Source organism: Cebidichthys violaceus, unplaced genomic scaffold (genome assembly GCF_023349555.1).
Source record: "Cebidichthys violaceus isolate CVI_PGR_0920_01 unplaced genomic scaffold, fCebVio1.0.p SCAF_17, whole genome shotgun sequence".
NCBI classification, from domain to species: Eukaryota; Metazoa; Chordata; class Actinopteri; order Perciformes; family Stichaeidae; genus Cebidichthys; species Cebidichthys violaceus.
In genome coordinates this window covers 8381171-8404137 of record NW_027176340.1, presented here as the reverse complement: position 1 = coordinate 8404137, position 22967 = coordinate 8381171, and the positions used below count along the sequence as shown (strand labels likewise).

The 22967-nt window shown below is 39.9% G+C and overlaps 2 protein-coding genes across 3 annotated transcripts; one reads left to right on the top strand and one right to left on the bottom strand.

Annotated features, from left to right (window-relative positions):
• The first annotated feature begins 1905 nt into the window (after positions 1 to 1905).
• On the top strand, positions 1906 to 2981 carry cox14 (cytochrome c oxidase assembly factor COX14). The gene is made up of 2 exons (XM_068712462.1): positions 1906 to 2027; positions 2500 to 2981. The coding sequence occupies exon 2, from the start codon at positions 2510 to 2512 to the stop codon at positions 2684 to 2686; it is 177 nt and encodes a 58-aa protein (XP_068568563.1). The 5' UTR covers positions 1906 to 2027; positions 2500 to 2509; the 3' UTR covers positions 2687 to 2981.
• Positions 2982 to 3021: 40 nt separating this feature from the next.
• cers5 (ceramide synthase 5) lies at positions 3022 to 22859 on the bottom strand. Of its 2 annotated transcripts, XM_068712461.1 has the most exons (11): positions 22568 to 22859; positions 13543 to 13648; positions 11900 to 12030; positions 11491 to 11548; positions 11271 to 11321; positions 10132 to 10224; positions 8190 to 8318; positions 7521 to 7627; positions 6023 to 6179; positions 5122 to 5251; positions 3932 to 4035 (listed from the first exon to the last, which is right to left on the bottom strand). In XM_068712461.1, exons 1-11 carry the CDS (start codon positions 22738 to 22740, stop codon positions 4013 to 4015), a joined length of 1158 nt encoding a protein of 385 aa, XP_068568562.1. In that variant the 5' UTR covers positions 22741 to 22859; the 3' UTR covers positions 3932 to 4012. The 2 variants fall into 2 exon arrangements, with proteins under 2 accessions (XP_068568561.1, XP_068568562.1); XM_068712460.1 differs by lacking the exon at positions 5122 to 5251 and having other exon boundaries at positions 3022 to 4035.
• Positions 22860 to 22967: the final 108 nt, after the last annotated feature.

The following is a 22967-nucleotide window of genomic DNA, read 5'->3' as shown; positions in this document are numbered from 1 at the left end:
ATGACACACTTTACTGTGACTGTTTTATTTTGATGACATATGACAACTATGACATCTTTATTAACAAATGTATGACAACGTATGACAAATGTATGACATTACTATTACTTTTATGACAATTTTACTATTTGACATTTTTAATACATTTTCCTGACATACTACAGATTACATTTTTATAGTCATAGAAAAGTGAAAGTATAGTATGTCATTAAAAGTATTAGACTATACCATACAAATGTCGTAAAACATGACAAAGTATGGTAGGTCATTAACAGATACACCCGAGGGTCCCCCATTTGGACGCAGAGTACATCAAAACTTAGAGAGTTTTGTGTTAAAAGTAACTGGCAGAGAACCCACGAAGAACGAATATAGTGATGTTATAGTTCTGCAGAAACCTCAGCGTCCTGGGAACAACATGAACTAGGTCACTTCTACATGAGACAAACACATCTCCCATCAGCCAAGCAAACAAATAACAAAATATCATAAATCATACTCGATATGACTGGGACAGACCGGAGAAAAAGGCTGCTACACTCCGTTAGCAACGTGCTACCTACGAACATGCAGCATGAAAAAGCACGAGCGCCTGACGGAGATTACGGACATAGTTTCCATTTCTCTCCCCGGTAAACCATCGCAGAGATATTCAGCTTCGAACACAAAAAGTCACACAGCTTTCATCGAATATTGTACTTACTTTTGGTCGAATCTCAGCGAAAAAATGGAATATCTCCGTACTTCCAACGCATGTTTGTCCAGCTGCTGGTGCTCCGTGTGAATCCGTTCGATTCGTGTCTCTCCGACACTCCTCGGATTCTTGGGAGGGTTGGAAGCTCAGCAAATCAGATTTCAGAGCTGGACCTTTTTGAGCTTTATTGGCTAATAGTGCTGTCAATCATCTAGCTTTCAATTCCAGGCAATTCTATTGGCTCCTACGGTTCGAAGGATGTCTCAATGGTGAAAATCGGAGAAGGGGGGGCTGAGATACAGCCCTGAACAGAGAGTCGAAGCAGGATTTGACCTTAAACTAAATAACTAAAAAGGGCATAGAAAGAGCTTAAAACACTCAAAAAAGGTCCAATCTTCGGTCTATTGATTCAATGAACATCATGAGTGATACATAGAAGTGATATAGAGTGTTTTTGAATTTTAAAAATACTTTTTTATTCAAATATTGGAGTATTTGATCAGTTTTCTAATTTGAAATGCTCTATATTTCATAAATGTTTCACTGTATCTATGTATAGCTGTGTATATAGAGCCTATATCAGTTGTTCTAAGAGCCCAGCATATTAAAAGTCTTGGATACCCATACTTTCCAAAAAACAATACCCTAAAAGTGCTGTTTTTCAAGATCGAGCTTTTGAGTTTTCCAAGTTCTGCTGTGTTCCATCCTTATCTTATGTGAACCAGTAACATGTATTCTGATAGTTCCATGATTTTTCTCATCTCAAAAATATATAAAAAAAGTTTTTTTTTTTTTTTTTTTTTTTTTATACAATTAATTAGGTATTTCTTATCTTTATTCGAGCTGAGGCCTGCAAATAGGCCTCGTTTTTAAAAGGTTAAACAAGTTTTAAAACATTATTTAATAAAATTATAAAGAAGTCATAGTATGGTATGTCATAGAAAGCCACAGCATAGTATGTAGAAAATAACATTTCGTAAATAGTGTAGTTAGTCATAAAAAATGTAATCACAGTAAAACAAATAATACACAGATACAATCAAAAACATAAGATATAAATAAGATTATTAATTCAAATAATTACAACAAATACTATGAATACAATCCAGGTTAGAAAAGCCTTAAAATAAAAGATATACTGAAGTACTCCTGGTCAGTAGGTGTCACTCTGCAACTTTGCTCGCAGTTTTGTCAGAAGAAGAGAAAAGTCCCCTCTGTGTTTCCGTACCTTACGAAAGGTTAGCTATCTTACGTTTTAACTTCACGAGTCGGCGTGCTGACATTGAGGACAGCTACAACAACCTGAGCTTGGTATCGCTTCTTAAAATAAAAGGTAAGACCAGATTTAAGTATTTGCTTCAAGAGGAGACGTGACTTTTTTTCGAAGTGGACACAATAGTGTGCTAACCTGTGTACAGCTGACCGACTGCTAGCTCGCTTGTAGTGACAACAGAGTACCTAACTTTGTATGGACACCATCGTTAAGTCAGACTGTTGAATAGAGACTGAGAGACATTAGTGTGTTAATGAGCAGTGAACGACCTGCGACTGTGAATAACATCAGACTTGCTGACGATACAGTTACATTAAATGTAAAATGTTGCAACTGAACTTTTTGGTTAGGCTAATTCTAGAAATGAACGACAATTAAAGAGCTTATGAATCAAAGCACCCCCATCTCAAAATCAAATGTAACTATAAAACCACCTTGCACAGTGATCTGCAGCACACCACTGTGGCAAAATCCCAAATTGTGCTGTTTTGCTGCTGAACCTGCTCAAACGTTCTGTTGCTGGTCCCTGTAGGATCCTCACCATGGTGTCCGGAAAGCGCCTGGCTGACTTCGGCTATCGGACGTTTTCCGCCTCGATGATGCTGCTGACGGCCTACGGAGGCTACCTGTGTGCGATGCGAGGATACCGCTTCATGCAGAAGCAGAAGCAGCTGAAGCTGGCAGCAGAAAACCAGGACTCTGAAGTCATCAAAGACTGACGGGGGGAGGAAGGACTATTCGAGTTTTTGCACAGATGTGGACATTTCCCATTCCTCCATTGTTTATGTCCGTCGCTAAACACTGAAGATGTTAATTCTTCTCAGGACATTTAAGTAAATTCTTTGTAAGGGTTTGCCCACACAAGAAAGATGTTTATTAAAACTCCACCAGGCAAACGAACAAATAACATATTGTTTGCGTCAGTGGCCTGGGTAAAATCCATGTTGTGAGAGTCTCAGGAGTGAAGATGGCTGTAATTGTTTGTATTATATTAAATGCCTTTAACCACACAAAGCAATGTGTCGTTTATAAACAGGACTGCAACAAAAACGGCCTCTTTCATCAACAGAATATATTTGGAAATATATTTTTACAAGGCACTCAAGTGAGTATAGTCCTCATACCTGGATTCCTGTGTAGGCAGTGATTAACAATTTCATAAGCATTTGGTCTTGGAAGAAGTAGTAAAAAAAAAACTAAAAAACTGAAATAAACATTAAGTCAAAGTTGCCAAACAACGTTGTTAAAAGGACAAATCCACAATAAATCGCAGAAGGCAGAAACTGCTGCTGTTCAAATTTCAAGTGTGTACTTGTGGTCACACACAGCAGGTGCCCTTTAAGAGCTGATAAAACCACCACTATAACAGTTATTTAAACATTATTTATACATTATTTATATAATGCAGGTGATGTTTACCTGCTGTAACATCAAGGGATTGGAAATGCAACAAGCTTCCAGAGAGTAGTGTTTTCTGCCCTTTGTGATCCAGTGTGAAGTAACACAAAAATTAATCCAAGTTCATCTGACCAATAAAACTGGGAGAGAACATTGAAACCAATCAACAACTGCCGCCAAGCTCAGCACAAAATAACATCCCATCATTTAAGAAATAAGACTCCGCAAATCATTTGCCTCGTACAAGTCAGTACAGGGCTCTTCAAAGCGGATGTCAGTGATCATCATCAGTTCGTGAGTCTGTGCACTCACCGTCAGTGTATTGTGTGATAGCAGACTGTGTGTGTGTGTGTGTGTGTGTGTGTGTGTGTGTGTGTGTGTGTGTGTGTGTGTGTGTGTGTGTGCATGCATGTGTGTGTGCGCCTTGGACGTCAAGGGAATGTCAAAAGACAAAGCTGTTGGAGACGTTGTGAGGGACCAACTGCAGGGGGCTCCCAGCTTCCTGTCACCAGCTATTGTGGTTCTGCACTCCGTCTTTGGCAGCGACACAGTGGCCCCTAGTGCCGTTTTCTGCCTTGGGAGAATGAGAAAAGGCCCTCGGGTCTTCTGTGGGCGTGTCGGGCTCTTCCTCTGAGCTGCTCTCAATGTCACTGCGTACATCGTTGCACACCTTGAAGGCAGATGGCAGAGGAAACGGGATATTATTGTTTTAACAGAAATAAGCACGACAGAGGTTTGACTAAATAATGCACAGACTGAATGAAAAGTAACGTAATCATCATTACAAACACTGCTATAAATTAAAAATTTGTGAAGCTCATCTTTTTGTCATATGACGTGTTGTGACTATTTTTTTTACAGATACAACATGAGACTCTAGGGTTTTATAGGAGTTGAGTGAAGGGTGTATTGATAAATAAACCAAAAAATATACATCTGTAGATAAGAAAAATAATTAACCAAGAGCAAATGACAAATTCAAATGAGTATTAAGATAATTTACTAGAGTAAACGTAGAAATACCACAAACTAAACAAATAATACTTTTACAGGTAAAACTCAAAACATTAAAAATCTTACTTAAGGGAAAGTATCATCCAGAAAAACTCACTATGATGCCAAAATTACATAATTATCATAATTATTAGTATTAATATACAGTAACATAAGATGCATTTTGATATTGTAGCTGGATGCTGTAGAGCTAATTTTACAATTTTATTATATTGTTGCAGTGGTTTCATTTACTGAATAACGATGGATTGCATTATATTTTTGCAGGCTTTTAAAATCTTTATATGTAAAGTAACTACAGTTACATACAAATGTAGTAGAATTAAAAAGTACAATATTTGCCTCTGACATGTGAAGTATAAAGTAGCATAAAACTAACTCAGTAACTCAGAACGGTATGTTTGGGAACCAGTGGTTTAGTCTCATGACAGGTGTATTTCAGCTTCAAGCCCCACAAACTTCTTATTCATGCAAATCATTGGTGTTCATCATAACCACACAGTGGTGGTGCCGGACAATTTCATCACCCTCCTGCCTAATGAGGAACAGTTGGACATACCTGACATTCATGAAGCTATCACTACATTACTTTTAGTCTTTGTAAGTGCAGTAAAATCTAAGTGTTGGTCTACTGTAACAGCTGTTTAATTTAAACCCACTGCAGCTAAACTGAAACCGACAGGACAGATGAAATTAAGATGTGTGAAAGGAATCACAGGAATCACAGCGGACAGAAACTTACAGCCAGAAACAGAGAAGGTAAAGGTCTCAAGTGGACAAAGCAAACGGAGAAGAAGCGAGAGAGTAGCGGAGACAGACAGAAAGACGGCGTCTCCCTCTCTCTTTCCAGAGGGAGAGGAAGCAAACGGCGTCTGCAGAGAGAATGAAACGAGTCAGGGACAGCTGGGGGAATAATGTAGCAGATTCATCAACACAAATAGCTAGTTATGTTTAAATTTCAGTAAACATTCTTGTAATAGACAAATATATTTATTTGGTGTTTTTTATAGCCCTTCCAAGTCGATGTTGGAATTTTTTGTTAATCTTTTCTGACACAAAAACATTGAAGAAGAGTTCTGAATCACGTGAAATGTTTTTAAAACATTTTTTATCTAGGCCACTTTGGATAGAGTTTGAGCTGCATTGTACTTTATGAAATGACATCACACTGAAGAGAAATTAAAATAAATTCTCACCAGAAAACAGAACCTGAGTATTTGCAGGTTCTAGTAGCTGAAAAACAAACAATTGCTCTGCTGCAGAGATAGCTGGCATGTGTAGGATGTCAAATCCCTCAGCAGCTCATTACAGTAAGGCTGCATCTAATGAGGATTTTCATTATTAACTGATCTGCCGCTAAAGGAAATAATCATGTGGTCAACAAAATGTCAGCAAATATTGGACCCACTACTGTTTTTGAGAGACCTAGGGATCATTAAATGTCGTGTTATGTAGCCTAAAATCCAAATATATCTAATTTATTTTATTTTATTTTAGATAACAGAAAGGAGCACATCTTCACATTTCAGTGGCTGGAACAATTGTCAAAACAGTAAGGAATTTTCTGTGGATCTACTGATCGATAACTTGTCTCAGCTCTACGTTACAGTACTTCTCCGTAATGTGTCTGTGCTGTGACCCACCTTGCCCCGCAGCATAGCTTTCACAGCTATACGGGCTATGAGGTAGAACCAGATGATATGCAGCACTTGGAGGACCAGCAGCAAGAAGTTGAAGAGCCACCAGGACGGGTACGGCCCGACTATGGCCCAGCTCTCAAACATAGTGGAGTTCAGGACCCTGGAAAACCACAAGACCAGTAGATGTGAAGGTAGTCGAGCTGTACTTTAAACATATTATAAACCAGCACTCTTCTAAAAGAGGCCCATTATGAAGGTACACAATATAACTCCCAATTAGGTGCCAATGGCAACCAATCAGGCGGGTAACATAGCTCGACTGTAATGTTAGGTGAGTGGTTGGTGAGGTCACGTCTTCCTTTAAATCCAGGTGAGTGACAGAAGGTTATCAACAGGCCCACCTCCCCCAGCAGAGGGATGGATTTCAGTCCAGTAGCTGTAGCGGCAACACTAGCTTTATCACTCATCCACACTAAGACACTGAATATAGCTGCTCGGGTTACTTTCGTCAATGATAGGTTCCCTATTGTTTGTCTCTCTGGAGGTTGGGCTCGCTTGGACATACAGGTCTCTGTCGAGGAACGGTTGCTATCCAAACCCACTTAGCACACACCTCTGCATGCTCTGGTTAAAATGATGAAGCTGTTAGGTGTCCTGGAAATCGCCTCATTTGATTAACCAACTGCTGATAGTTGCATCACTTTATTTAATGTTAATTCTAAACAGCAGAGCTTGGTGGCTTTCTCCATGTTTGCAAAGTACAGGTTGACCAATGTTACTAATTGCAACTTCAGGATATGTACTGAAATCCATCACCCTGCAGACTTACAGTTCTCCACGTACGCATGCACTAGTTTCACCGCAACAGATGAAAATAAACTGTGTAAAATAATAAGTGAAAAATGATCAAAACTGCGTTATTTTGAGATGAAGCGCTCATTGTTACTATGTGTTGGTGACGTTATACCGAACGAGCCATCAGCTGATTTAAGTTTTAATAAACGTATTTAGTGGTCAACTTAATGTTATAAACTAACATTAGCTAGCTACCTACAATGAATAATGTCAGCCTGTCCTTTGACAACGATTGTACGTTTTGCTTTACATGTGTGCAGTATCTTTGGCCTAAATTCAGTTAATTAATACATGTTAATACTGTATGGATTGAAGAATCCTTAATTGAATACAATATGTTGATTAAAGACTTGAACATTTGGACTATTATTTTAGTAACCCTTCAGCCTTGACAGAGTTCAGCAATCTCTATCTAAAACAGATTATGTAGGATTACATGGTTGTCTGTGCGAGCTTGTTCTTACAAAGCTCAAAGACAGTGTTATGCACACATTTGCACAACCTTAGCTCAGCCACCTTCAGAGCTAAAGCCAGATGATTTCTTTAAAAAAATACAGATGAGCTCTTGTGCATTAATACATTCACAAATGTTATGGCAGAGTAGTTATAATATTCACTCTGAAGTGGAGAGTAACTGAGAACTCACCATACAGGATATATAACTAGTCGTGTGATGAAGAATGCCACACTAAACACAATGAAGAGGAAATCACACAAGCGCTGGAACTTGGCATAGTTGGCCAGCTTACCCGCCTGTTGGAAAACAAAATAACAGTTCATTAGAAGTTTAATGTAGAGCGTCTTTTTTGTATTATTTTAATTCCTGTGTTGATACCGACAGTCTATTTGGATCTCAGCCACGAGGAAGTGACTGGAAACACTAGACAGTAATCACAATTGAACAATATCCAAAGAGGAAACTACTGTTGTAACTGTAAAAGCTGAGGCTACATAATAACTGTGTCAACAGCAGTCACATGTTCCTATATCTTCCTTGTCTTTAGTATTAATGTATCAGCATATTAGCAATAACTTCTGTCCAATAATGTGCTGTAAAAACGGCAAAACCCTGTTCTGATTTGAGATCACGTTATACACTAATAGTAGATAGTTCATTAGATAAACCTTCCCCTTTTACTCTGAGAGAATACATGTGAATAAAGTAATAAGTATGAGGACCAGCTGGAAAGGATCAGTCTGTAACCGTAAAATGTCCAGAAGTAAAGTGAAGTACAGTACATTTGATTTGTAGTTAGTTGCTTTAAACATTGTACGGTCTGGTTATTTCAATACTACCCATCACTGTCTGACTGACCTCCAGCAGGAAGTCTGAGGCATCGTGTACACACATCACGAGGCTCCCTACTCGCGTCATGTTGTTGATGTAAGAGAAGCTGATCAGGCTAACTGTCGCCAGGTGATGGATGAACATTATCAGGAAGTCCTGAAATTAGAAAAGAAAAGAAAAGAAAAGAAAAAAAAAAAAAGAGAGAGAGAGAGAGAGAGAGAGAGAGAGAGAGAGAGAGAGAGAGAGTTACCATACATGTACACTGATTGTTTACTTGTAAACTTGTCTTGAGTGTATTTTAACACAATTCACACTTCTCTGTTTTGCCGTTGAGGGCATTAACTGTTGTGTTACAAAAGAAATGCTAGTGAGAATTAAAAGTGGACTAGTAGGTGGGGGTGGGGGGTGGGGGGTGGGGGTGGGGGGGGGCATCCTGGTGAACTAGCAGTTAAGACACACACATGTAACCCCAGTTTGATTCCGGCTGAAGACTCTTGTTGTGTGTCGCACCTTTTTCTCTGCCTCATGTTTCCCTCTGCACTGTCACTATCAATAAAGACAAAATGCCAAAAAAAAGAAAAAGAAAATCTTCTAAAACATTGTCACAAAGCATTTAGCACTGCTCAATGTAAAAATAATCATGATAACCCACAGCCCTTGTACAACAAACTATATATATATATATATATATATATATATATATATATATATATATATATATATACATAACACAATAACAACATAAGCTGTCATCAACTACACAGAATGAATGGCTGTAGCTACAACGATAAGGAAGACAGACAATGCAACTAGATAGAGATCGAAGGCGGCAGCTTTGTTGGTGATGCAAATGTATGGAAACATTTTTTAAATTAAGTGGAAATGCAAAAGAAGTCCCGGAGGAAGCAAGGTGATTTCTCTGTGGTGGGAGCCATCACAACAAACACACAATCACTCTTAACCAAGGACCTGAGGTGTGTGTGTGTGTGGGGGGGGGGAGGTCTGATTGCTCCATATTTCCAACCAACTCTCTATATATATACAGTCTTAATTTTTCTCTTGTTTCATGTCACCATTCCTATTTGTACTTCTATTGTTATTTTAGTTTCACACCTCTTATTATTTACTCTTTACATTTTCTATCTGATCTCGTTTCTGTACTGAATTTACCCTCTAGGGATCAACAACAGTGTATCTATCTTATCTTATCTCTTAATTCAACATACATCCAGCCGTTTTATTGGCCTGCTGGTCTCTACAACAGCACAGACGCTGAAGTGCATTGTTACACTTTTGCTTAAGACATTTTAACACTTTTGCCACAGTTCAGGCTGACTTCTCTCGACTGTGGGGGATTAGATAAACACTCAAGATCCAACTAGAAAGACTTTGAGAGTTTGTAAATCCAGTGACGTGCAACGTCCATGTTCATAAAAGCTTGATGTACACAAATCTAGTGAAGCAATCTGCTGAGCAGGAACTCCATTTGCCTCCTCTGAACATCACATCATGTAGATTCTATATATTGCACCGAATGTGGAATCAGGCAAGCTGCCTCGACTCTTAATTAAAACAATTGTCACTGGCCTACTTTTCCTGCTTCCCATTCCAGATATTTGCTGTATGAGACATCTAAAACATTAAAGGCAAGTGTCTGTCACTAACAGGCTGGCATTGAGAGGAATTTCTGTAATTCTAATAGAGTTAGGCCTGCTCCGCCCTGCAGTCACATGACGATGGGTGCCCTCGTGCTGAAAATACAAAGCATTCACAGAAGGAGCAGTGCCAGCTGAGTCCCGCCCCCCTTCCCAAAAAACAAAAACATGTGACCTTCCATAACTAGATCTTGATGCAGTTATGCGCATACATTTGACAAACTTTGCGTCACACGTACAATAGACAGGGAGAGGTTTCACTGTGGCGTATCCACTGCGATCTAATCAAACAAAGACAGCATTGTTGCGCTCACCTTCCTCTTTATGTCGGTGAATTGGGAGAACATGAGTGACCAGTAGAAGGCCAGCTCTATCACATAGTAGCGGTAAAGACCCGGAGTCATGACCTGAAGAGACAGACAGGTGAGACAAGTTCAAATAAGAATTTGTATTCATTTTAAAAAGGTGCTAAATTTGAAATTCAAAGCATTTATATAGCAGCAAACAAATATTTGCGATATAAAGATATAGTGGAGTAACATCTACCTCTTTGTGTTTTAATCTGAGTTAAACCGGCCTTGTATGTTAGTGCGTTTTTGTTTTGAATTTTGAATAAACCACCTTTAAAAACATTTTCCAACACAAACTGTACTGGACATCACGCAGTATTAAGAGTGAAAGAATGACGTGTGACCACCACTGTGCTCATCACACCTTCTGACCCAGTGAACCATGATGTCCAAAGTCACTTCATCAACAAAGCTAGAGAAGTCCTGCTGGCCAGTGAATTGTGTTGTGTCTTAAACTGGGTTCAGTCTATATATATATATATATATATATATATATATATATATATATATATATATATATATATATATACATTCCCTCATTTCATAATAAAAGGCAGGTAAGGATGGACAGTCTGCTGTTTGTAGTGTGTGAGGGTTTAAATCTCTGCCCTCCTGAACCAGCCTCAGACCAACAGAAGGCTTTAACTGTATGCAGCTGTAATCTGAACAAATATGAATGTGAACATGAGCTTGAGTTGGTGGAAATGTTAACAGTGGGCCTGTCTGTGACTGAAATCTGCAAAAGACATTTAGCCAGCATTATACACTCACACCAGTATATCTGCAACAAGACCATTGCATGATTAAACTTGTCAGACTGCTTTTTATGACATCATTTATAACAGGAAGAAGGCAGCGAAGAGAATATGACAATGGTTCTTCTGTCATGGTCGGTATCACTTTACTCAAGTGTAAAGTGATACAGAACGGCTTTTCATGGATAACTGTGCACCAGTTTATTAGGCACAAAGTCACGCAGTCCAATACAATAGCCCTGCAATAAAAGCTTTGTTGGTTATATTTAGAGGGATTTTCTGAGGCTGTAGTTGTTGTGTTTGCTTGCATTATAGATTATATAGACAAGGATTAGAACTGTATCATACCTGATAAGGATAACCATACCAGCAGAGTTTTGTATCCCACATCCAAGGACACTAAAACAAAAAATACAGATTAGTCCAGCAAACAATCTGTGAGGCTTTTATGTTTGGAATATACCCAGCCAATCAAAAAATATTATCAATGAAAGAACAAACAATGCAAAAAGCCCCAATCCCCCCTGTTTATGCTTCCAATCCAAGCTTGATCTGATTATGTGCTCACCTGCCACAGAAACCGGAACCCATAGGTAAATATGCACAAATAAAATGTAAACCTCCACCTACAAGTAAACAAGAAGGAATTATGGTCCAGAAAATAGGGCTGGTTTAAGAGAGAGTCAGCACATATTAAATAAAATATACGGTTTGCATCTACTTGCCCCTACCTGCCACAATCCTGATTCTAACACAACTGGATTCTTGAATCTTATTTGAAATCTAACCAAGTCCTAACAATAAACAGCCTTCAAAAAATAAAGAACTAAATGTCCGCATTCCACCTTCAATAGAAATTCAGAAACATACATACACATCCACAGACAACACCACACCACGCCTGCACAGAAAACACAACCGCTGTGTGCTCAAGCCTGCAGAGAGGTCAAAGGTGAACACAAAAGGGATTAACCTACATGCTCTCGCAGAACTTAGTGTGCGTGCTGGGTTTATCTTGGTTCCTGCGCTGTCTGAACCAACGCTGGACCTTTCGCACCTCCCAGTCCAGCTGCTTGGAGAGTCCGTCCAGATGGCGAGAGTCTGGATTCTGTGCAGAGAAAAGTAAAGAGCAAGCCACTCATCTTTGATTTTCTACTTTAATCTCTGAGACTCTCAGGATCACACTCTCAGTGGGAGCATGTGAGGTCAACAAACACAAGAATCATCAGGGATCTGTGCTGTAAAAGTTTCATTTGCCCTTGCACAATAGTTTCCTCATACGTGTCTGTACTCAAGTTTAGTTCCTTCAGTGGAATGCAGTCAAAACTAAATCCGTCATCTTGTTCATAATTGAATTATTAACGAACACTTAATAAATGTTTCATTCTCTGGATTTAGCCTGCACTTAATCACACAACCTTTTACATTACATTACATTACATTACAGTCATTTAGCAGACGCTTTTATCCAAAGCGACTTACAATAAGTGCATCAACATTGGTAATCAAAAGAACTACTAGTCACCAGAAGTCATAAGTACATTTCCTTTTCCAAACAAGCATCTAAGAGCATGAAGCAGAGCATAACTCAGAGCCAAAGTACAGCGCAGAAACAAGAAAAACAGTTAGTGCAATAAGTAATATGAATACAATAAGTGCAACAAGCTAGTATGAAAACAATAGGTGCTAAGTGGAAGGCTCAGGGTAGCACTTCCTGAAGAGGTGGGTTTTCCACTTAGCAGGGTTTAGTTTAGTTCCACTGAACTCTAGCATCTGATGTCATGACAGACAGGTTATGGTCTTGTAGAGTGTACATTGTAGTCTTGGGTAGAATTTGATGTTATGTTATGATATGATGTCTGCGACATGTTATTTGTTTCAAAGGTAGACTATTTCAAATCAAACTGATTTACAGAGGAAAACAGTAAAATAAGAAAGTGGAAGCCCAATGTACAGTGCGACTGGAGACAGGACTGCTCTAATACTGTTTTAATGACGCTGATACAAATCTCTTTTTTTTCTCCCCCACTGTGGTTGATATCAATATTGTCTAACAGCAATATGCATTCTTGTAAATCTTGCAGGCACAAAACATGAAGCTTTTGAGACACGCTTTGTTTTAGCTAGTTAAGAGTTTTTTTGTCAGGACCATGTTACGTTTTAGTAGTAGAGAGTGGACAGAGTGGAAATGGAAGAGAGAGAGATGTATACAATGTGCAACAAGGCTCCCACAGCTAGAATCAAACTGGGAACAGTTATATGGCAGGTATTTAAACATGAGGCCCTCTGTAGACCATGTTACTTTCATTATGTTGTTTATTGAACCGTTGTTTAAGTAGAGCTTTCATACTTTTTCTGACTTATAGTGTTCAAGTCAACATCCAAACTCTGACTTGGCGTTCAAATAACGCAGAGGAGCCTTAAAACCAAGCAAAAAGTGATGCCTCACATCAGCCTAAACATCTATCGTTCCATGTAACTAAACCCAAATGTAATGGAGTACAGTGCTATGTTGTGGAGGCAGCCTATGTTTAACACTTATGATTAACTCTGTAATCATAGATTAGTCTTTGAGTATCTTTGACACAAATGCTTCTTTAAAGGGAGGAGGAAGACAAACCTTGGTGATGGATGTAAACACCTTCTCCAGCACAGCATTGGGCTGAGCTCTCCGTCCAAAACCTGGTTGGATGTGGAGAGTCCGGGCACATGGACTGGCAATAAACCTGTGGCAGAGGTGAAAATGGGAGTGATGAATGGTCACACGATGCTGTTAAAACATGTCAACTAACTCTCTGACAGGAAAACTTAAGGATCTGTTTGGCCCGAGTTTAAAATAGCATTCAATCCGTGATCAGACGGATAACCACGGTTCCTTCATGCATATAAAAAAAAAAGAATCCTACTGAAAAATTGTCTTTGCAAATGTTTTGTGAAGAAGGAAATCGTGAGACCTCGAGGATACATTGCTTTACGGTGACAAAAACACTGAATGTAAACTGAACTCGTTTGTTTCCAAGAAAACGCCACAGGGCACCTTGAAGTATTGTGACGCACAACAACGCAACCGCCAGCGCTACTGCCACGACTACATCAGCTGTTTGACTCTTCCAGCTCAGGTCAGGTTTGGTTACTTTCAAATGTTATTTACAAACTCTCTCTCTCTCTCTCATCTCTGTCTCTCTCTGACTGTGTCACGTGTTTCCAGCAGGAAAACATAGACAGAGAGTGTAGGTAATGTGTTGCATAAGCCTGGCGGGCTGACATCTAATAAAGGATAATATAAAAGCATAAACCTGCTGAGTGGGAGCTTCTTAAAATCCCCCAGGCCGATGCCTCCTTCATGATGAGAACATTATGACCGTGCAAGACCCCTGCTTGTAGTTCTGTTCTGCATTATGACTGAATTAGCCATTACAGGCATTTATACTACGTAGGCTTAAGGCCATACATATTCGTTTGTGAGAAGGCCTTCTTTCATGTCCATAGAAGCCATAGATCCTTCATTTTGAGGAAGGCGTAGCTCAAATATAGCAAACACAGAATACAGGTTAAAATGAAGCAGCTTCTTGTGAGTCGGGTTCAGTATTATGGGCTGGATTTTGGTCTCCGAGTGATACATGAGCAGGTCGCTCGGCTGCAACAACAGGTCTCTGTGCTTAGTAATACAATGACCTCCGAAATCATAGCTTTGAGTTATCAAGAGGCAGAACAGGAGCTTCAAGTAGCTTTTGGTGTTGTATAGTGTAGTGTAAGAATGTTGTGTTGTGGCTTGAGATGACTCTGTTTTATCACAACTACCAGCATAGCCATATAAGTATGAATTAATATTACTACTTAAAACACTGAAATAAAGTTTTATGATCAAGGAGAATCAAAAGAGGCTCAATCAATCATTTACACGTTTATCACTGTGGGTGCTGCAAAAATATACACAGAAACTCTTAAAGGAAACATTCCTGTGGTCTGTGGAATCTGTGAACATGAACATGTCTCTCTAACATGAAGAAAAGGGTCTTCTGCTCCACTGACACAGACTTCACCGCACAGATACAACGGTAGAGTCATAAAGCACCACAGCTTCATCTGCTTCAGTCTAGAGGAAGCTACAAAAAATAATGCTATTTTGGACAAAAGTAGCTCAGTGTCTACAAGGTCAATCTCAAATTTGTTTAACATGTGTACTTGGGCTTATTTTATTTTTATTTACATCAACAAATGGGGATGATTAAACTTGATGCAGCAGTGCCTACCGACATGCTCTAAAGCTCTGGATGTCTTCTTGGTTTTCCTTTCATATTCACCAACTTCCACAAACACATAACGGTTTCCTCAATGGGTTTTCCTTCACTTAAGAAATCCGTAGTCACATCGTAGTCACATCGTAGTCACAGGAAGTCACATAGTCACATGGTCACATGGTCACAGGAAGTCACATAGTCACATGGTCACTTGGTCACAGAAAGTCACATAGTCACAAGGATTCATAAACTAATTATTTAAATGAAAAATGTTTCAAATTGTGTCTGCAGTCGCTCTGCAGAAGAATGCAGAAAGAGATGAATTTCCCATTAACAAATTAACAAAACACCATTGTGCAACAATGATGGGACTGGCTGGAGGCTCCAAATAGCAGCAATAGGGCAACATGACAACTTCAACACCCAGAAATAATGTGCACCCATGTTTGCAGTGTCCAGTGTCATATTCTTTTGTACCCTGTTTTTAAAAGGGTATATTTTAAGGTTACTTTTATTTTTTTTGTCATTGTTTTTCCAACATTTTTGCAACTATTTGATTTTTGACAGTCTTGAGCCTCTTCTTGTAAGTGTTTATCTACATCTTCATCAGTCGATCATCACGTCAACAAGATGTAATCAGTTCCGTGAGAAGTATTTCTTAAAAAAATACTGAGCCAGTTTTGAACTGTAGAGGAATCCTTGAAATGATGAAGCCTCCATTGTCTAAGTGCTGTTTAAGGAGATGGTTGCTGGTGAGGAATCTGACGCTCACCATAAAATAGCCTGTTCCATTATGACAAGGAAAAAGAAAAACAATGCGTTGAGTCTGACATTAAGCTGCTCACACTTCTTGCCCTCCCTGTTGTATTATCGTCTCCCTGCAATAAGCAGCTTCATGGTTTCATGTGGCATATTGTTGTTAAAAATTACACAGGGCAATCTACAGTGCAATCTACATTTCACTGTTAACACTTAATGACACACAGGAGCTTAAGGGCGGCACAGGTATGAATGTGATGCAGCTTCTTGGTCTGGTTCACCCTGAGTTTACTCAGTGGTTGGGCTTCAAGTAGCTGCATTAGCTACCGAACAATCTCTCTACGAAACTGTAAGGTAAACCATCAGCTGATGTGGCAACAGTCTAGGTTCTCTTGTAAGCACAGGCCATTCAATTCATTCACGATCGACAGATATAACCTCCTGCCAGCCTGAGCCATCAGTGCTCATCGGTGTGGCTGCTGTCCACCGAAAGGTGCAAAAGATGCAAGATAATCTATTTATGTCCAACATCAAAAGCATGCTACCAAGCGGCTCAGAATGGTTTGTGTAACGCGGATGCAAGGAGGATGTTTGATGCATCACATCAACATTTTTGTTGAGTGTCTACCCTCACTTCCTTTTGACAGAGAGAATACTTGGCTCTTACTTCATGGGAAAACAGTCAAAAACGGGCAACAACAGATTACATGGCAAACCACTCATAATCTCATGCACGTCCCAATTTGTAGTCTTAACACCGTTCAACCCATGACACGGCTTAGAAGGTCCAAGACTTGCACCCACACAAAAACAACAGCCTGACTGCCCCCATCTACAAAGTCACTGCCAAGAGCAAAGAGATGATCGTAATCAAACAAGAACAAACTGGTGTAGAAGAGGAGGAGCCTGCTCGGGCTGCTGAGGAAAGCCGTTGCATTAATCAGGTAGAAGAGGAATCCTGCGGTTCATAACTATGTGCGAGAACGCAGCCTTTCAAGAACAAAAACAAATATGTCTGAAGACAGAGGCTGGAGAAGTGTAAATGACTTTGATTTAGCAACATTTAGGGAGAAGATATCTGATACTCTCAGGTTGTCCACCAGAGGTGTAACTATTCTTCCTGACTGACAATGTCATCTTTAGGGCATCATGACAGACTGCAGTTGTCAAAGATAACGCTGTAAGACAAAGATTAAGTTAGATATACAAGCAGGTTCTGTGGCTTCTGAGACAGCATGACTACAACTAGAAAAGCAGTTTAACTGCAAGTGCTGAAAGAAGTTTAAGTTTCACTTTAATGTTTGTTGTATTTCAAGCGTAAGCACTGAAAGCAGCTGTGGTAAAAGGTGTATGAACAGTGGAAGATGTTGGAGAAGGTCTTTTAAAGAGGGGTTGTTGTTCAAAGACAAAGACCAGAGACCTGATAGGGTTGGAAGTAAGGCTGCGACTACATACAGTTTCATTAACAATTAATAAATGAATCGTTTGTTCAAGAAAATATCCGAAAATAGGGAAATCTGTGTGTTTTAATTTCTCACCTCCTGAGGCTCCAAGGCAAGCTTGTTTAATTTGACCGAAAAGATATTTGGTTTCCTACATGACAAAAAGCATCACATTCTCACACTGGAGGAGCTGGAACCAGGGAAGTTGTTTGGCATTTTAGCTGAAAAAAATGACTGATCGATTGTCAAAATATTTGCCGGTTAGTGTCCTGTAGACTGACCAATCATTGCAGTTGAAAGTGTCAAAGTACAAGCATTGACAGGGGGGAAAGTCAGTTGAAGATGCTGAAATTAATATAGTTAAAATCAAATTTGACTTAAGAAATGAAAGCATTTGAAAAAAAAGGAGAGCATAACTAGAGTAGAGCTAGAACACCCCCATCAAATCTCTAACTCGTCAGTGTGTGACTGTGTGAATGCCTGTGTGAGCACAGAGTGTGTGTGTGTGTGTGTGTGTGTGTGTGTGTGTGAGAGAGAGAGAGAGAGAGAGAGAGATGGAGCAAGACCTGCAGCATCATAATTAAGTGTGTTGTCTGTTTGAGTATATAGAGGAAGATTATAGAGGAAGACAAACCTTTTATTAATACAATATATTTTCTGTAACTAAGCAACCAATCTACATCCTGTTAACACCGGTAACCGCATGCCCAGCATACGTGGATAATCATGTGATAGTCATTTTCAGGCATGTTAGTCTGGACAAAAATCATTCCAAAAACAGTGCTGGAATGCCGTGTGGACGGAGACCGTTTCTGTTCTAAAACCCCGGTTTAGTGTGGATGTAGCCGAAGTTAACGTCCTATCATAGGCCACGTTGGGCTTCACACAGTTCCCCTTTTTGTGATTCTATTTTGCAGGTTTTTTAGTCTGGAGAAGTCATGTGACCAAGTGTCATGTGATCACCATTTGGAACATCACAGTCATTGACATTCTATAGTCTTCGATGATGACATTGCAGTTTTTTTAGTCCCCACTTCTAACCTATCCCCACTTCTAACCACCACACACACACACACACACACACACACACACACACACACACACACACACACACACACACACACACACATACACACACACACAAATTTGTGTGGGAAATATTTTTCTCCTCCGCGAATCGCCACCTTAACGTGTTGGAGGAGTTTGAGTGGCTCAGTGATCCTGGGAGCCATGTTGTCTGGGGCAGTTGCCCCTGGTAGGGGCTCCCAAGGCAAACAGGTCTCAGGGGAGAGCCCAGACTAAGAGCGGTTTACAAATGATGAATAAATGATGAATAGCAGCCCACAGCCGATCGCCAGCAGCATAGACTAGCTCTTTGCTGCATTTGCTAGCATTTGACTGAAATCTTGAGTCAAGATAGCCCGTGTTAATCAATGTTAACTTTGAATCCATGATTGAATGTTGAAACACTATTTCACTGAATAAACTCAACGGCACAGCTTTATCACAGCTGTGAAATGCTCTTCTCATTTTAACAGTAGTTGAAACATTTATAAGTGAATTCAATGAATTTTGATTTTTATCAACATTCACTGAAACAGCCCCTACATCACCTGTCTCTAAGAGCTAAAGGTGGGGTGTTGCATTGGGGATCAATTTAAATTCCAAACCATCATATTCAGTATGAAATTAAACAATACAAATGATATCCCTTTTATCTGGAGCATGTTGCCCTTAGTGGACATTTTACATTTAAACCAATATTTAACCTTAAATATCAAACTGAAGTGACATTGAGACAGTTTAGTAATGTGTTAATAATGTTACTTAAGCTGCTACCAACTCTTCTCCAACCAATCTTGTGTAAGTTAGGAATGTCGGTTAACTGGCATTACCAACATGCAAATAAATCTAACCTGAGCACAAACACTTTAAACCAGGGGTGTGCAAACGTTTTTCAAAGAGGGCCAGATTTGAGAATGTGAAAATGCCCAAGGGCCAACAGTCCCTGCTGACATTATTTTAAACAATAAAAGTTTATAAATACACTGTTATTTAATAATTGTATTTTCAATGACACATGCTGTCTGGTGGAAAACCCATGGCATGACTTGGTTCAAGTATCAATCTATTAAACAGTGTTTAACTATTACACTTATTCACATCATCCCATTGTGATCCAGCCAGCAAACTGGAGAAAATCATATGTTCTCTATCAGAACTGAAGCATATGAAGCATTCAGTTTGTCTCAAGAGCTGACATAGTAAATATTGAAGTGTGTATACACCAGTGGTGGGCCGTCAGGGCCAGCAAGGCCTTCTCCTAGACACTGACAGAATCCCAAAGTTATAGCTATTTTATCATTTTTTTCATAAATACACTACATGTATTCTAAATATTTTTCTCATTAGCATATTATCTCATTGCATACTGTCTTCCTCAGTTGCGCTGCTTCCAGCACAGCATGTTTTAAGTAGAGCTTTTATCCAATCAGATTTCACCCCTATGCTGTCTCTAGGTAAAAAAAATCAAGACTTACAAGTGAATCCCTTTGCAGTTTAAGTTAAATGGGGACAATATTGTTGATTGTGAGAGTCTTCAACCAATCAGATTTTTAGTTTGACATGTTGGCCGTATTCTTTGACGTGTCAGAGCCTTCTAGCTGTCCTACAAGTACGTCAGCATTAACGTGTGGCTTGATTGGTCAGTGAGTCTGACTGTTGTGAAACTAGCCAGCCGCAGTTTTGCTGGAATGTGCAGAGGCCTGTTGAGTCGTGTTATTTGGGTTTTATGTTATTCTACCTGCTTTGTTGTCATATAAATATGTGTGACTGGTGAGTTCGTTCTTGTCATTGTGTTAATTACATTGATTTTGACTATATGCATTGTCCGCTAATGACGAAGCATCCCGTCATGCTGGCGTCACAATGAGGTTATTAGGAGGTGGTTCAACTGTAGTAGGACAGCACTGAAGGCCCAGGTATGAAATACATGCCCACCACTGGTGTACACTAGTATACACTAGGTGTGTTAGTGTGTGTGTGTGTGTGTGTGTGTGTGTGTGTGTTATATCAAGTGCACTGTGTGACAAAGCCTGTGTTTATCTTCTGCAGAAAGTAGGAACTCAAGCTATGGTGCGATGTTTTTATCTGCTGAATAAATGAATGAGCGGGTCGGCGTCACACAGTGAGAGAGTTCCCGCTCTCTGATAAAACCGCCGTGGCGTTAGAGAGAGACAGGCAGCCGAGCTTTGACACCTGACACAGGCGAGCATCTCACCGGACACTTCAGCGACTCTTCTCCGACACCTCCGACATCTGACTGCTCCTCATTAACAGCCACTTGACCGTGTCTAAATGAAACAGAGAAAGCCGGACGATGTGTTTGAAGCTATGGGGGCCAACTCTAGAAAACATACCTGAGTGACAACACGTCATCTCCTGCAACCTACTCAATTCAGATTTACAGGAAGAGTTCATAGAATGACTCAGGTAAACATGGTTGCCTGTGTTCCTATATATTATTGTGTGTTACAGTGGAGGCGTAGTCCTTGTACTTTTCTCTTTGTTGACAGACAACCATAGAATTTACACAATGATAACTGGCTAATGATGAACCCTGAGCTCGTTATAATTCTGTGAACCGAGATCAAATCATTTTTATAGCCATGCAGTTGTCTTAAAACAGAAACCTTGGTAATGAGCAGTTGGGAAAGCAGGGCTTCACCTTGCCAAGAGGAAATGGAAGTGTACCGTCTATCCATTCAAAGAAACTCTACTTGAAGCTTGTCCAACCACAGACACAGTGACATTAGGGGAGAGGGATATGGAACAAATGCTCTCTCAGTATTGAGTATCTTTCTGACCTTGGAATGGCTTCAACACTGAGCAAACTAAATAAGATAGCAATTGCTTACTTAAACAGTGACAGAATGAAAAGCATTAAGTGACACATCCAGTAAAACTCTATAATCAGTAAGTCTATAATCAGAAACAATATTCTAAAGGGTCCTCTCTGACATTTGAGTTTAGGGACATGAATATAGTCTGCCATAATGTCAATGTTATTGGATTCAATGCAACACTCCTCTAATACTTTAATCGTGAAACTGCACAAAACAGGCTCAACCTCCCTCAACGCATGTGGGTAAATAAATAATAAAAACCACTGTCAAGCCACCCAGTCAAAGTCTCAGTCAACAAATGAGGGGATGTGGTTTTGCTTTTGCCACTGTCAGTGTCGGCACACAAGAAAGAATAAGAATAACTTTATTGGTCACATTAAGGTTCATACTGGAGTGATACTTTCTGCAAATCAAACGAGAAAATAGTCTAGACTAAACAAGACACCAAAACTTCTGTTTTGAGGGAGGAATTGTGAGGTCTCTGAGGAATCCGGCAAATACATCTGCCCTGTTTGTGACACCAGACCGACACCGCCATCAATTGCTTTCAACACCCTAAAAGTTCTATTATCTGAGTATGAGAGAGAGGCTCAGGCAACAACGGGCAAAACTAATGACATAAATCCACCTCTTTTCTTTGCCAAAGAATAAAGCCTTAAGGCTTGGTTGTGTAACAAGACATATGCAGGGTGCTGCTATCAAGTGTGTACTAACACAAGGTGTGTGTGTGTGTGTGTGTGTGTGTGTGTGTAAAAAGACATGACACTGTTGCATTCTGGATGGATACATGGACCTTATATGTGATAAGTAGCTGAGGAAGTATAGAAGCAGCAGAACTTCCTACAACGCGTGCATGCATGAGTTAAGGGCAGCTAAAGACATAAACAGAGTGGATAACGGTCAATGACTGTTGAACTAGTCTGGTGTTAGCTACCAAAACATCAAAGACGAGAGTCTTGAGAAGGCCGGACCGGCACAATGAATACAGCTTTAGTTGTAACGGTGTTACATACACGTGATGCTAGCCTTGAGAGACGACGTTTAAAGGGAATTTCTAACACACATTTGTCTTTAAAAGTAGTTGAGAGAACAATATTATTATATTTTTAACAGTATTAGGTGGGCAGAACTATAACAGAAATGAGGAGAAGGTGTAGTTTGATAAAATAAATCCCCGAGTTAACACACGTTTAAAGATGTTGGGTTTACCGACGCTAGCAGACCCATCACTCCGTTGTTGTGAGGAAATTTCTCCCTCACTTTCAAATAAAACGCCGACATAAGCAGCGAGTACGAACCTTTCGAAAAGTATCCTGAAGGCAAAAATCCCCAAAGCCAGCGGGAAGGCAGTAAACAAGTGTCCGGCTTTGGGGTACTCCACCCCGGGAGCTGGGTCTGCCAGATCCGCCCAGGTAACGTTGTGTGGGAGCCAGAACCTCTCGTTCCAGAACCAGGCTGAAAAGGCAGCCATGTTTCACGGTGTCCCGGTCCACGGACGGGTAAATTAGATTAGTTTATTATCTGGGGAAAAAAAAGGATGAGTGAAACTTGATGGAAGCTTCTCCAGCTCCTGGGTCACTTGCGCTATAACTCTCCTCACTCCAATTTCACCGCACTAGCGTGAAGACGACCAGAGTTTTCCGCTTCACATTTTCAAAATAAGATTCCCAGCAATCAAATATTATGATTGGGTTCAAC

Coding starts and splice junctions, on each gene's coding strand:
- cers5 (XM_068712460.1), bottom strand. CDS start 22,740: ATGGCTGCCTTTTCAGCCTGGTTCTGGAACGAGAGGTTCTGGCTCCCA. Junction 11,322..11,490: donor GGTTCCGGTTTCTGTGGCAG/GTGAGCACATAA, acceptor TTTTTGTTTTAG/TGTCCTTGGATGTGGGATAC. Junction 8,319..10,131: donor TCACCGACATAAAGAGGAAG/GTGAGCGCAACA, acceptor TTCTAATTTCAG/GACTTCCTGATAATGTTCAT.
- cox14 (XM_068712462.1), top strand. CDS start 2,510: ATGGTGTCCGGAAAGCGCCTGGCTGACTTCGGCTATCGGACGTTTTCC.